This window comes from Simochromis diagramma, unplaced genomic scaffold (genome assembly GCF_900408965.1).
Source record: "Simochromis diagramma unplaced genomic scaffold, fSimDia1.1 OVJJ01000802.1, whole genome shotgun sequence".
Classification (NCBI taxonomy): domain Eukaryota; kingdom Metazoa; phylum Chordata; class Actinopteri; order Cichliformes; family Cichlidae; genus Simochromis; species Simochromis diagramma.
The window spans coordinates 5,983,149-5,997,567 of NW_024387492.1; the positions used below are offsets into that span (position 1 = coordinate 5,983,149).

Genomic DNA, 14,419 nt, shown 5'->3' on the forward strand with positions numbered 1-14,419 from the left:
AAGTAAAATATATTACAATGTTGGACATTAAATATTTACCACCTTTCTCTTTTTTTAATGCATTTATTTAACTGAATGAATACTTGAGCGGAAAGACTGATGCATAATGCCAGCAACTTACCATTAGTGATTATTCTAGTCAGTATTAACCCATTCTTGGTCATGGACAAGGGAGGAGAAAACTATATATCCCAAGGCTCAGAGTCAGGCACAGCAAGGCAGTAATTCACTGGAGGAAGTAAACAAGTGGGGGATGTGCAATAATTGTAAGATCGCGTTCACTCTTTGAAGGGTTTAACTGATGTCTGTCTTTTAGATTTCACAGGGCCAAGCACTGATTTCCTTGCTTTCCCACACTAAATGCAACTACATTGATCATTTGGCTGATCTCCTGGAACTCCAACAGAAAAAGAGGACACTGATGATAAGGTACAATGATTAATTGTACTTTTTTTTTTTTCAAATTTCACAAAACATCATTGCCAAAAGCAGCAATAATATCTGTTTTTGTGCTCAATTCACCCTCAAGGTTTAAATCGTACTTTCGTTTTAATGCCAGGGGAAAAAAACTGTTGGGAGTTATTGTTCTCCTCGGCATCGTATTATGATAACCTGCTGTTATGCCTGACTTCATCTCTTTTGGTCACTGCACATGGAAAGCCTTTATGTGTCAGAGCCTGAGTGCATTCTCATTAGGCTGCTGGTGTTATCTGTGTGACAGCACTTCTTCTTTTCTGCTCCACTTGGTTTTTTTTGTTGATGTTGGGTTTTTTTTTTTTACTCCAGTCTTGTTAAAACTATGGATGCACTCAGCTTGTTTTCTTTTGCGGTCTTTTCACGGCTGTCAGGAAAAGCATTTTTACCCTCCTCTTGTTTTCGTCAGGCTTTTTTTTTAATGCTCTTTCGATCACTCATCACCCCCACTTTGTCCCAGAACAGTTGTTCCCTTTTTTTTGTCCCTCTGTGGTGAAAGCATGACTCAGTGTTGCACCTTACATGAACTGATGTAAATAAATATACTCCATCCTCATTCTTTTTCTGTTCTTGCATTCCTTTTGTCATCTATCCTCTACTTTCTACTCCTAACTCCAACTCTCGCTACCCTTCTTCTTTGCCACCGCCGTCCATCCTTTTTCCTCCTGGTTCGGTAAACCGAGGAAATCTCTCCCGTTGCTCTTGAAACATTTGTGTGGGTTCCTGTTTGACGCACACCGAGGAGCGAAGGGGAGAGAATCAGGGAGAGAGAGAGAGGCAGAGTGAGGGGGAGCACAGAAAACCTGAGAAAAGTGGCTGGTTGTGTTTGTCCTTGTGTGATTCACCATCTGTGGTGGAGAGCGCTCTCTTACAGCAGTTTTTTTTTCAACCAATAAGATGATTGACATGAAAAATACATTAAAATGTGAGAAGGAGAAAAGAGGGAGGAGGGAGAGAACGTCTGGTCTTGTGTGTGATTCACAGTTACTTTGAATACTAAAAGCTTTGTCTGATTTTGAATATTAAATCTGACTTCATTGCTTTCAGATATGCAGAAGAAAAGAAAGGAAGGAAGGAAAGGAGGGAGGGAGGGATAGAGCGAAACAGGAAAGTGACCGAATAAAATTCAATTAAAATTAGATACAGATTAAAAATAGATCGAAGAGGACAGAGGGTGGGAGGGAAGCGAGACGACAAACACAAGAGAGCGATAAGATGAGAAAGTAAGCTGGGGTGGAGAAAGAATGAAAGTAGGAGAAAGCAAACATTATTCAGGGTCACAACCAGACTGCATTAGCACACAGACAGCGGGTGAGAATGGAAGCGCAGAGGGGGAGATTTACAGATTGTGCCTTCTTGGAAGAAAAAGGAAGACAGGATGGACACGTGGAAGCCAAAAAAAAGAAAAGGGAAGGTCATTGGTGTATTATCATTCCCATGCTAAATCTGTGTGATCCTTTATATATACAGACATGTGCACATGCCCGAAGGCTGACATACTGTTTACAAACCTGGGAACCAAATAACTTTGTAACACATGACTACACAGAACATGTGCCTATGGTACATAAAAGTAAGTAATACAGAAAGAATGACATCACATTTGTTCTAAGTCAGGCAATGGGTCATTAAAGTATTCTTTATATTCTTCTGAATATGCCTGTGATCATGAAATAATAAATACATAAGCGAGCATGTCTGATAGCACTCAGAAAGCAGAGAGAGAGGGCCATGCTAAAACTGACATTTCATGACATTTGTCTTATTATAATACGATGACGTCAGCTGGAGCTGTTATTGGTCTATCGTCACACAAAATTGGAAAATTATATCTTGAAAACTGTGGACACTAGACTGCTGACAAACAGGCAAATGGAACTGATTGCATACTCCCTGCCTTTGGGGCTGGAAGTGTTTCAAGTGCACCGTTATTAGTACAATCTACTCAGTGCTTTATACATTTACACTAGACATTGTGTTTCTTCAGACTTAAATCATCCAAACTCTTGAGCGATCATGGCTCAAGAGTTGGGTGTTTGTCTTGTAATCGGAAGGTTCCCGGTTCGAGCCCTGGCTCGGAAAGTCTCAGTTGTTGTGTGTCCTTGGGCAAGACACTTCACCTACCGCCTACTGGTGTTGGCCAGAGGGGCCGATGGCGTGATGTGGCAGCCTCGCCTCTGTCAGTCTGCCCCAGGGCAGCTGTGGCTACAACTGTAGCTTGCCTTCACCAGTGTGTGAATGAATAGTGGTATTGTAAAGTGCTGTAAGGGGTCCCGAAAAGCGCTATATAAATGCAATCCATTATTATTTGGCCTCAAGTTATTTGCTGGTAAGCTTGTTTGTGAAATGAAAGTTTATATTACTAAAGCTACTTTTGACTGCTCCCTTGCTGCAAAGGGTCACCACAGCAGCTAGCTTCCTGAACCATCCCTTAAGGGGATTTGTGTGTGTCTAGCTGGAATTGAACAAAGAGCCATATGCCTGCCAATCAAATGTGTTAACCTCTACACCATAAGATAATCTACCGTAGCTTTAAATGATTGTGTTGCACAACAAGATCATCATTCAGCAGTATCACAGCTGTTGTTTCTCCTGTTTAAAGGTTCCAGAAAAAGAGAAAACCAAAATGCAGCTAACTGGGGGAAAGTCCAAAACCCAAAGTGAGGACTCAGCGATGTAAACGGAGTACATAAGAGTCAGGAAAAAGAAGTATGTGATGTAGAATTTTTAAAAAGCCCTGTTTGGAATTATCTTCTCATGGACCGTCGCACGCTTCCAGCACAGCTGCTAGTTTTAGATCACTCAATTGGAGTACAACTTTGTTACGTTGTCGTGGAGAAGCGAGGAGTCAAACCTGTGTGGCCAAAGAAACAAAAAGCAGGTTCTTTTTTTCTTTCTGTTTTAAGTGCCGACACATTATGGCATGAACAGTAGCACAGGTTCTGGATGTTGTTCTTCAAACATCAGGATGTTACAGCAGAGCTCTGCATTAATAGCTTCACAAATTCACATCGCACAACCTTGTGGGAAAGGCGAGTATGCTCCTGATCCTGCTCTTGACCTTATGTGCTTCCTTCAGGCGTGGACTATCTGTCCTCTTCAAGTAAAAAGTGGTGAAAACTAGGGGTGCAACGATACACAAAATTCACGGCTCGGTTCGATACTTTGGTGTCACGGTTCAATATTTTTTCAATACAAAAAAATGTTCATGCCTTTTTAATTTGTCATTTATTAAAATTATAAATATATATTTTAACTCAAAAGTACAGTTTTTAAATTTAATGTAAACAACAAAATAATAAATCTATCTGATTGAGAAATCACTCATCTTTGGAAAAGAGAGTTTATTACAGAGAAAGGGCTCTTTCCAAAATAAAAGCTACACTATACGCTTCTTCTGGGGTATATTCTCAGCAGCATATTAAACATATCAGGTCCCCATAAGGAGAATCATGTGCTAACGGCTGTCTAAATGACTCGGGTAAAGTTTGTAGCATGTGTGCTTGTTGTTTTTGTCTGCTTCCACTTGTCTTTGCACTACGATGATGTCGGCGTAAATGTGCAGTCATATTCATTGTGTTCCCACTAGTGCTGTCAGCGTTAATCTCGTTAAAATGACATTAACCCCATAACGCGGCAAATTTCCGTTAACAAGTTACCGCGGATCGCCCCGTGCGTGGGGCTGGACGGCGTCAACACGTTAACAAGCTAACTGCGCTAACGCACTAGTTCCCACCAATTGAGCATTGCGTGGCACATCCGACATACTGTTTTACTTTTGTCCATGACGCGCTTACCATCAGGGTCATGCTTCACATGAAAACCAAGATAGTTCCAAAGGCCACATCTGAATGAGGGTGGGGGAGGTTCAATTTGCCATGTTGCAACGAGCTTAGCTTCTGTCTTGCTAGCTTGCGCTGCGCTCAGTGGATCTGCGCTCGACAGAGCAGCCTAGGCGGAGTAGTCGAACGCAGATCCACTGAACGCTCAACACAAAATTTTGTATTGTTCGATACACATGCGTACCGAACCGAAAGCACTGTATCGAACGGTTCGATATCGATACAAGTATTGTTGCACCCCTAGTGAAAACGTTGGGTCTTGCAGGGAGACTTAATTATGAGCAGCAGCAGTGGGCCTCCATACTAAGCATGGGTCAGTTTGAAAGACAAGTTGATGCTTTTTTTTTCTCTGTGCAAGTTTGAGGATGTGAGTTCCTGAAAGCAGTCTGGAGGCGCTTGAGAGGGCAGGATGATACTCAGAACTTTGATCATACTTCACATAAACTGGGTGATTGACCTACTGATTACCTTTGGGGGCTGTAGTCTGATAGAAAACCCTATAAACATCACAAATAAAATTAGCAGGAGAAAACCAGCGGTTGTTCGCTGCTAATTTTTACAGGGCTCGCTCTGAACTGCTGAGCTGTTTTCACATTTTCATCTGAAATTTGCATTTAAATTCAGTACCAAGGTCACTCAGCAACAAATTCAGTCAGTGTAATCCTCTTCATGCGCAACAGGACAATGCTAATGTTCATGTGAGGTCAGATTAACAGTCATTTAGACCCAAATGAGTGCTTTCAAAATAAGCCTGTGTTTGTTTAAGCCCCCTTCCTTTAATAACAATAATAGATGTATGAGCAGCTGGTGAGCCCAGAGACCATGATTCATTTGAATGTTATGACAGAATTGAGGCGATGTATTTTATTAAAATCTATAACAGCTTTTAAAAAAAATGCAAATAACCACAGGAGAAAAAACAATAAACATGCAAAAGCAATAAATACAGGATGTGAATCAGAATGAAACACACTACCCAAGACTCAAATCACAAGCCAAGTATGCTTTTGGGGTTTGTTTCCTTTACATCCTACAAGCATCCTGCAGGCCTGAATGTACAGCTTCATGTGCATGCACACTTGTCCCCATGATCGTCCTGAAGACTGACAACAGGCAGCCGAACAAAACATGAGCAGAGCAGGCTGTTGTGCTGCTTGGTGTGCTTACATCTGTATCACTGCTTGGCTCTAAAGAGTATTTCTGGGACTTGGAAAGATGCTAAAACACGCTTTCGTCATGACACACTTTCCCCGTTAGCAAAAAAATAAATAAAACAGCTTTGAAAAAGTGCATGAGGTGACACATCAGCTTTAAATCACACAAACACAGCTGTGATCTGCACAACTGTGGGAGACGGTGTGCTACTGACTATTACGTGTCTTACACATCATATATTAGGACTACCTGGGAGACTGTGACTATGCTGAAACACATGTGCATCTGTGTTTTGATACAGTTGTGTTTTTTCCTCACTGTGACTGTGCATACCTATGCCAAATACATCTTTTTTTAGCAGCAGCATCTTGTAATTGTATGCACCAAGGCCCTAACAATCTCTTAGCAACAAACTGTAAACCAGTAATGTGGATGCTGATTAGGCAGTAGAATTCAAAAGTCATTAACTCCTAATTTGTGTCTGCAGGTGAAGAATGACTGCAGCGGCAGGTGTGCTAACAGGCTTGGCCAAGCTAAAGCGCCAGGACTCTGCTCGCTCTCAGCATCGGCCCGTACCACCGACATCGCCGGGCCTGGGACACGCCGCCCCCGAGGCCGCTCCTAGGTGATTGTCATGTGCATTCATTTTAACACAGTAGACAGAACTATAAATTAGCCTTTTAAATTGCTGCCTCTGCAGCAGGAAAGAGGATATTGTCACAAAAGCTAATGTGTGTTGGTGAAACTGCTTCTGCAGTCTCTGAAAATTTGCTGTATTTGTTACCCATTGCTGTTAAACTGTTACCTCCAAAAATCCGTTTGTTTTCTTGCCATCCTTTTTCATTCAGGAAGAGGAAGAGGCGCACCGATGTCGTAGTGGTGCGAGGTAGACTCCGTCTCTACTCTGCATCTGGGTTTTTCCTCCTTCTGGGACTAATCATCTTGGCCATAGGGATTGGCATGGCGACGCTAGGTTACTGGCCTCACAGTAAAGCCATACTCGCTGGAGGAGGAACTGGAGTCAAGACAGAAAAGGATGCAGCCAATGCGAGCCACAATGGGCAAGGTGAAGAAGGGTGACTAGAAACCTGCTGGCAAAAGTTTGTTCCTCTCATGGCTCATCTCGCTGTTTTGTGGTTTTAGGTACGCCTTCCAAGGAGACTGAGAGCGCTCTGATGCGATTCCTAGAACAGCATCTTCACTCTGAGAGGATGAAGATGCTTGGGCCCTTCACCATGGGCATTGGGATTTTTATTTTCATCTGTGCTAATGCAATACTTCACGAAAACAGAGACAGGGAAACCAAGGTAAGGCTGAAATCATCGCTTCAGGATGCGCACAGTCGAAATACTCAAACACTGTATGGGAAACAAAGAAGTTGGAAGGTTTTTGTGGGTAATGCAACTTTAGTTTTTGCATAATCTGCTTCAAAAGTAGGTTCTTTAGCAATATTTCCATCAAATGTTTCTAAATTTAAAAGCCAGAACTTGTAGTTAATATTTCTTCCCTGTCACTGATTCTTGTTTCTGTCCCTCCTCCACTCTCTACAAAATAAAGGGCATGTACACTCTAGTCATCCATATTCATCATCTCCATAACATGCAAATCAGACTTCTCCCAGTCTCCTTCCACCTTTAGCTCTGCAATTTTCCCTCTGATTAAATTCACTCTGTTTCCATGCTCTCTTCTTCTCTCCTTTGATTCAATTATCCCTCTCCTTCTCCCTTCCCTTTACTGGTAATCCTTGTGAGAAACATGTCCCCCAAGGCCACACGGTGGCAACGTGCACAAATTTAAAACTACAGGGAGATAATGTGTTTTAATGAAACGCTTCAAATATTTTCAGGTAATCTAAAATAAATGCTGCTGCTGCTACTTCTGCTAATACGATTTTCATTTGCTGTAGATCATCCATATGAGAGACATGTACTCCACAGTCATCGATATCCACCGCCTCAGGCAGAAAGAGCAAAAGCAACACCAACACCGGAACAGCACCTGTGTGAGAGAAGTCGGAGATCTTCGAGTCTTCGGCTGCGATACTGCCGCACGGTTAGCCAGCAACTCTCTCCTAGCTTTCTCTCGTGCTGGAAGCATTGCCGGAGGAGGGAGAGGTTCTACAGAAGAGGAGGAGGTGTTGTTAGGGGATGAGGAGTATCACAGACGTAGAGAACAGGCTAAGATGGATTGTAACTTTGCAGGGCTATTGGCACCCCTCTATAAGGATCGCCCATTTTGTGGCCCCGGGGTCGGGCTGGTTCATTCGGATTCCATGCGTCACCAGTGGTCAGCGGATGGAGATGGAGAGAGGGGAGGACACCATGCACGCTCTATTGTCTCCTCCTCTATCTCTGCATTTACACTCCCTGTTATAAAACTCAACAACTGTGTTATTGATGAGCCGGAGATGGAGGCAATAACTGAAGAGGACAGAGGAGGAGAGAGAAGAGGAGAGAGGTCGCAGCCTCTGACCTCTGTGGAGTCTCTGGTGGTTCCCGTGGCATCCGTTGCCAAGGCCTCCAAACCACCGGGCCTACACAGGAGTAACTCCGCCTCCTCCTCATCCCGCTGCTCCTCCTTATCCTCGTCCTCCCTCTCCCCTGCTCCCTCCTCTACCTCAGGCTGCTGGCTTTCCCCGGGAGCAGCAAAGAGTGACTTTGGCTCCAACTCCTCTCTGCACATGCTCAACAGCCATTCCAAATCTCTGGACTTGGAGCGCAGACCGAGTATGCTTAGCGTAAACCCAGAGCAGCGGAAGCACCCCAGCTGGCCCCGACTTGACCGCAGCAACAGCAGCCGTAGTAACAGCAGCAGTCGGGGCAGCACCAAAGGCTACAAGCGGCTGGAGGACAGAGAAGAACAAGGAGATCGGATCTTGGAGGTGTCACAGTCTGTGGCAGAGAGGCGCGACTATAGTAAGCGCGAGAAGCTGCTAATGATATCCAGGTCGCATAATAACCTGAGCTTTGAGCATGATGAGTTTAATAGCAGCACACTGAAGAGAGGCAGCTCTGAGACTCGGTTCTGATCGCACTGAACTAGAGGTTGATGACAGTTCTGTCCTGTTCTGTAAATTGCCCTCCACACAGTATGAATGTACAGCTTGTGCTGGAGGAAACTGACAAGTTTAATGGCTACACTGTGCAGAGAGGAAACTCAAGCAGTTTCAAGAAAGCCTGTTTTTATGAGCAGCAGGTTGTAGAGTAATGGAACAACTTGCACTGTGAAAGAGTTCAGGTCTATTGTCAGTCAGACACAATGGGTCTACTGCATTAGGGTGACATTAGTTGATCTACGACAGTGATTCCTAATCCAGGGCACATCTGCGGTAGGTTAGCCAAGGAGTATATGAAAAGACTAGCTCAGCTGTTACCATTAAATAAAAGAATTAGTGGACCTGAGGAACTTTAGGCAGTGAAGTGAAAACTTCGGATAAGCAGAAATGTTCACAAAAGATAAAATGGTTAAAAGTGATTGAAAGTGGATAACTCGCTAAGTGTATAACTAATAGTTGGAACTATTAGCCGACAGCATGCACAAAGAAATGATGTTATGAGCTAAACAGGATGGATAACAAGCTGAAATACTGTACAGTAGCTAGCTAAATTCATAAATGTTGTCAATTATTTTGCTGATGCTACTAAATTCTCATCTTTCAGTATTGATTAATCCAATGAAATATCAATACAAAAGTAGGCTGAAAGAATTTGAATTGTTACCTTAACATAAAAGTAAGATTGCTAGCCATATAAATAAATAGGGGAAATTGGTCAATTGTCTGTGAAAATACTGGATAAATGATTAAAATAGTCATCTAATAGTCCTGGACTAATCATTGAGAAATTTGAACATGAAGGGTTTAACCAAGGAAGAGTTTTTTCAGTCCAGAGGGGTGAACTACAATGTGAGATTAATGGGTTAGCAAGCGATGTTAAGATAAAAGTCAGAGTATTCTGTGTCATGACTTTTACCTGGATAAATCACCATGGTTACTTGTGCTAAATCACCATGGTTACTTATGCTGAACACAAAACTTATTTTGTTTTGTTAGGACAGCTAAGGCAAAGAAAGCCTGACTGGGTTGAACATCCTGTGTAGTATACTCCTCAGGACTGTTGGGATATGTAAGATGAAAAAGGTTGGATAAATGAAAAAAGCTCATTTGCACTAATGAGCTTGAAAGTCTATATTTGGTATGAGCACCATTATTCATCACACAGCCTGAACTCTTTTAGGCATGTTTTGTTATTATATCTTTAAGTTGTGTTCAGGAATAGTTCTCCAGGCTCCTTTAGGGATATTCAAAGATCTTCTTTGGATGTTGGCTGCCTTTCATTGTGCTCTTTGTCAAGATGATCCCGCTCTGTTTCAATAATGTTGATGTCCGGGCTCTGGGGAGGCCAATCCATGACTGATAGTGTTTCACTGTGTATTTTTCCATCCATATATGCTTTAAGAGCACTGCATTGGCAGTGCGTTTGGGGTCATTGTCATGCTGAAAACTTAAGCTGTTGCCAATCAGATGCTTTCCCGAAGGCATTGCATGGTGGATCTAAATCGGATACACTTTTCTGAATTCTTAAATCAATCAGTGTTGACGAGATCCCAACTCCACTGGCAGAAATGCAGCCCCAAACCAAAACAGACCCTCAATTGTGTACAGATAGCTGTAGACGTTCACTGTTCTGCATGCTGATGACAATTTGAAGCAGCACATTTTACATATGTCTTAACTACTCCATAAGACCTGTTACCATTGATTTGTCTTCCTCTTGTCCAGTTTCCAAGAATCCTTTAAGGATAAACTGCACACCATGCTGAGATATGCCGAGTTTCTAGCTAATACTATTAATATTTCTGCACAAATACTATTTTATGCCTGTCAAACTGTGATATCTTTGACATTCCTCATAGACTAAAGGAATGGGAACAAATGATGCGTTTTTGTGACAGGGTGCTAGCGATACAATGTGAAATTGGTTCTTTGCTAAGTTGTTTGTTATGTATGGAAACAACACTGACTACTCCCTTGAGTTAGGTGCCTTTTTTATGCTTAAATTATTCATATGTCAGTGTTAAGCAGCTTAACTTACAACCAAGAAGTAATGGTCAGGTACAAGGACTGGACTAAAAAATAAAAAGCAGCCAATGTCCAAAGAAATGAGAATTGCTCATGACCACTTATTAATTACAAAAAAGTCCTCCTCAAGGGATTAATAATTTTTTTATATATTTTATATTCCCCTTGCTATAAGAGCTGTTTAACACCCAAATTTCTCATCCGTGGGATAATAAAGGTTTATTCTAATAAAATACATCACATCAGTCTGCTTAATATCATATTAAGAAATCATTTCTGAAGTTTTACCATCACTGAGACAATATAACCAGCACTGCTACATAAGGTTTTTTACATATAAATCACCTGTTGCACAAAGGGTCCCGTAAGACGAAGGAAGTTACTACAATGCCAGTGGGCTCTGCAACAGAGATATAAATCAAATAAAGATAGTAGCCTGGGAAATACAACAAAGAAGTCATGATGTCCTGCAGTATTACAGTCCATCTCTAAACTAGAAATAAAAACCTCAGTCTATGGCTCTGCTACAGGCATTTCAAGGTTATTTTTACAAAATTAATGTAATGGATATCATTCAGGATATTCAGTCATACAGTTATCTTTCTGTGTACTATCATAAAACTGAGTGTATGAGGAGAAAACCATGGTTCATCTGGTGCATCAGCCACAGTATTTTTTTTTAGTCAAAACAGAAGGTATATTTATAACAACCATTAGTTATTTCTGATCAACAATCAAAAATAAGTTAGTGTTTGTCTATATCTAAAAATCTCTAATTAGGATAACAGAGACAATTTGACTCTTTCTGTATCTGATTTATTATTGAATAAATGTTTGAACCTGTATAAAAAATAGTTCTGAGTATTAGAAAACTTGAACCCACATTTATTTATCTTGTGCTGTCTTTATAAAACCAGAGATCTGTATCATTCAAGTGTTGTTTCCTTTTATTTGATCACATTTTTATGATGGTTTGTTTTGAGGAATTCCTGTTCTTGGATATCTAATTGAGTTTACATGAATTTGCATTCATATTGTTCAATGGTTTTGGTTTGTTAGTGACCTCTGATCCCTCTGAACACTTGTGTAAATCTTTTTAGGAAACTTGTAATGTGTGTAATGAGTAACACACCTTATTTTGAGATCTAACATGATGTACCCTCCCACTCAGTGCCACATACTGTATGAGTGTTAAAGAGGAACCCCTTTTAAAAGTGCAGAAATCTTTTCAGAGAGCTTTAATGGTCCCCCACAGTCTATGGGTCACTGTCGAATTTTAGCTTCACTAAATAAACTGTATTTTTACTGATATCTGTTTTGTCCTATTGGATGTATTTAAAGCAATTCCAATTATGCATGGATTTACACATAATAGCTCTTCTGTCGCCTTTTTCATGGATTGTGGGAGGCAAAAACGTCGCTTAGGCCAGCACACAAACACACACGTGCACACACACCGTGCACCAACATACCATCTGACCCCCCCCTCACTTAAGCTGTCCAAATATACCTCTAATTTCCATTCTCTGCCTCTTTCACTCACTCCTTCTCCTTCGCTGCATGCAAAATAACAAACAAAGGTCTGGATGAGTCATCACCAATTATCAGTCTGTGGCTCTGTGGGATAACACACACAAACTTGCGCAACACCCTCGCAAGGACCAAGGACTATTTACATCAGAGCATGCAAACATATTTTTTCTAAAATGCATCAAGCAAAGCATGCAGACACATGAGCACACGCAAATGTAAATGCATTTACAATGGAATTCAAAAGCAGAAGGATGATGACGATGTCATTTTAGCCCAAATATGTCAAAAAGTCAACTAAAGCTAAATCTAAGTTAAGCATCTTGTTGTGGGTTCGCTGCCTGTACCAAAATCTGATCAGATGGACTCAAGAAACCATTTGTCGGTACAACTTACTACATTCTAATAATGTCATTTGAGCTCATTTTAAACTGAACCTGGACAAAGTTCAGGTTATTGTGCATGCTTAGCATTTAAATAACATTCATCAATTATGTTTAATAAATGCCTCAGCTGTTTATTCACAACTAGTAGCTTGCAATTTCAGTCAATAATACCCTTCTTTCTCCTTTCATTTTAGCGAACGTTTCATTATAGCTTATGTTTTTGGTAGCAGATGCCTGTGTCAGCCTGTTTGTAAACACAATACCTCGAAAGGTTTAGAATTAATTCTAATAAAACTTGTAGGGGTGTAGAGTGGGGTCATGTTAACAATCCATTAAAATTTGACCCATATCCACCGAGGTCTTCAAGGTCAACGTAATAATTTATCGGTCAAAAATAGACAAAAAGCCTTATAACTTAGAAACTGATATATTGTCAACATGTAAAAAATATTGTGAGATTTAAAATATCATGACACACGTGACCTCTGACCTCTCCTTCAAGGTCAATAGACTGATTTGTCAAGAACAAGTTGTCTTGGGATACTATTTGAGAATAGTTGATTAATTTTATTATGAATTTTGAAGTTTAAATACATAGCAATTTGAATACATTTACAATGTTCTTGAATAATTTACTAAACTAAGAAAATATTATAAATAAGCTAAAATATTTAATATATCATTTGATATTCATTACTAAGCATTTAAAGACTTTTTTTCATTTTTAAAAATGAAATAAATGCTGCACATTTCATACAAAATAATTATACTCAAAACTGTGTCAGGTATGTTAAAATGGATTCAACAGGGCAAATAACAAAATCCTGCCCTTTGTGCTTGTTTTTACTGCACTATAAAGTATGTTTAATGAGAACATGTTGGCATGGGGTACAAAATCAGTGTATACAAAAAACAATGATACTATTCCTTAAAAAGGTAATTCACACAGAGAGTCAGCTGCATTGGCAGAGGTCTGCATTCTTGGAGTGCTTCTTGTTTATCATGTTATCTAGCTATTTTAACAGTTTAACCGCTAACAACGTAATATAATGTATACTTTTATTAATCCCCTTAGGGAAATGAGTCCTCAGCATTTAACCCATTTACTCAGTGAAGCAGTGGGCTGCCACCAATCCAGCACCTGGGGAGCAGTATGTTGGGACAGTACCTTGCTCGGGGGTACCTCAGGGTAGCCGTTCAGTGGATTCGAACCCCTGGCCTTCCGATCATGGGGCGACCACTATATTAACTTTTTGCTGTACTATCAGTATTGACATTTATAACTAAAACTTAAATATAGTTTGTCACCCTGAGGGCACTTTGCAATTTCCCTTTTGGCAACACATGTTTGGAAGCCACAAACACAATCAGCTGCTCCTAGAAGAGTTGGGAAGAGCATAAACAAACAAATAAGTAAATAAACACCTACATATAACAAATGTTAAGGAAATATGTTTCAATTTCGTGTATCTGAAAGACAAAAAAGTATCACCAAATATTGGTAAATATCTAAATATCATCTTATTTCGATCAGGCACTATAAGATTATTTTGCAATTTCTGTTTTTGTCCACTGAGTTGAGTTGATACACCTCGGGGCACTTGGCTGTTTCAGCGTAGATATAGCCAGTTAGGCCACGTACTGGCTTTGTAAGACTGTGGTCCAGTAACTATCCCTAATATTTAGACCTGCATGTCCCTCCTCACCTTACGGTTTAAATAAAAAACAAGTCATGTTTCTCCGAAAGTGGTGTCAACGTAGTGGCACACAGGTAAATCAAACTTCCACTAAATGTGTTTTAGTTGCTAACAGCAACATTTACCTTGCCCCTTAAGCCAGATGGTTGACTGGTGAAAGTTGCTCAAGAAGTGCTCCAACTGTTTCACATAGATATAGAAATAAATCCTTAGTGCATCAACAGGTCGTGTGGCCAAATCCCTTTTTTTTCTGTG

At 40.6% G+C, this 14,419-nt stretch overlaps 1 protein-coding gene across 1 annotated transcript; it reads left to right on the plus strand.

Moving 5' to 3' along the window:
• Window positions 1-2,799: 2,799 nt before the first annotated feature.
• LOC120724923 (transmembrane protein 200A-like) lies at window positions 2,800-11,862 on the plus strand. The gene is made up of 5 exons (XM_040017447.1): window positions 2,800-3,183; window positions 5,959-6,096; window positions 6,320-6,537; window positions 6,615-6,778; window positions 7,378-11,862. The coding sequence occupies exons 2-5, from the start codon at window positions 5,966-5,968 to the stop codon at window positions 8,497-8,499; spliced, it is 1,635 nt and encodes a 544-aa protein (XP_039873381.1). The 5' UTR covers window positions 2,800-3,183; window positions 5,959-5,965; the 3' UTR covers window positions 8,500-11,862.
• The last annotated feature ends 2,557 nt before the right edge of the window (window positions 11,863-14,419 follow it).

Bases quoted from the DNA above. Each gene is read 5' to 3' on its own strand.
- LOC120724923 (XM_040017447.1), top strand. From the start codon at position 5,966: ATGACTGCAGCGGCAGGTGTGCTAACAGGCTTGGCCAAGCTAAAGCGC. The intron at 6,538-6,614 runs GTGAAGAAGGGT...TTGTGGTTTTAG, and splicing joins TGCGAGCCACAATGGGCAAG to GTACGCCTTCCAAGGAGACT. The intron at 6,779-7,377 runs GTAAGGCTGAAA...CATTTGCTGTAG, and splicing joins ACAGAGACAGGGAAACCAAG to ATCATCCATATGAGAGACAT.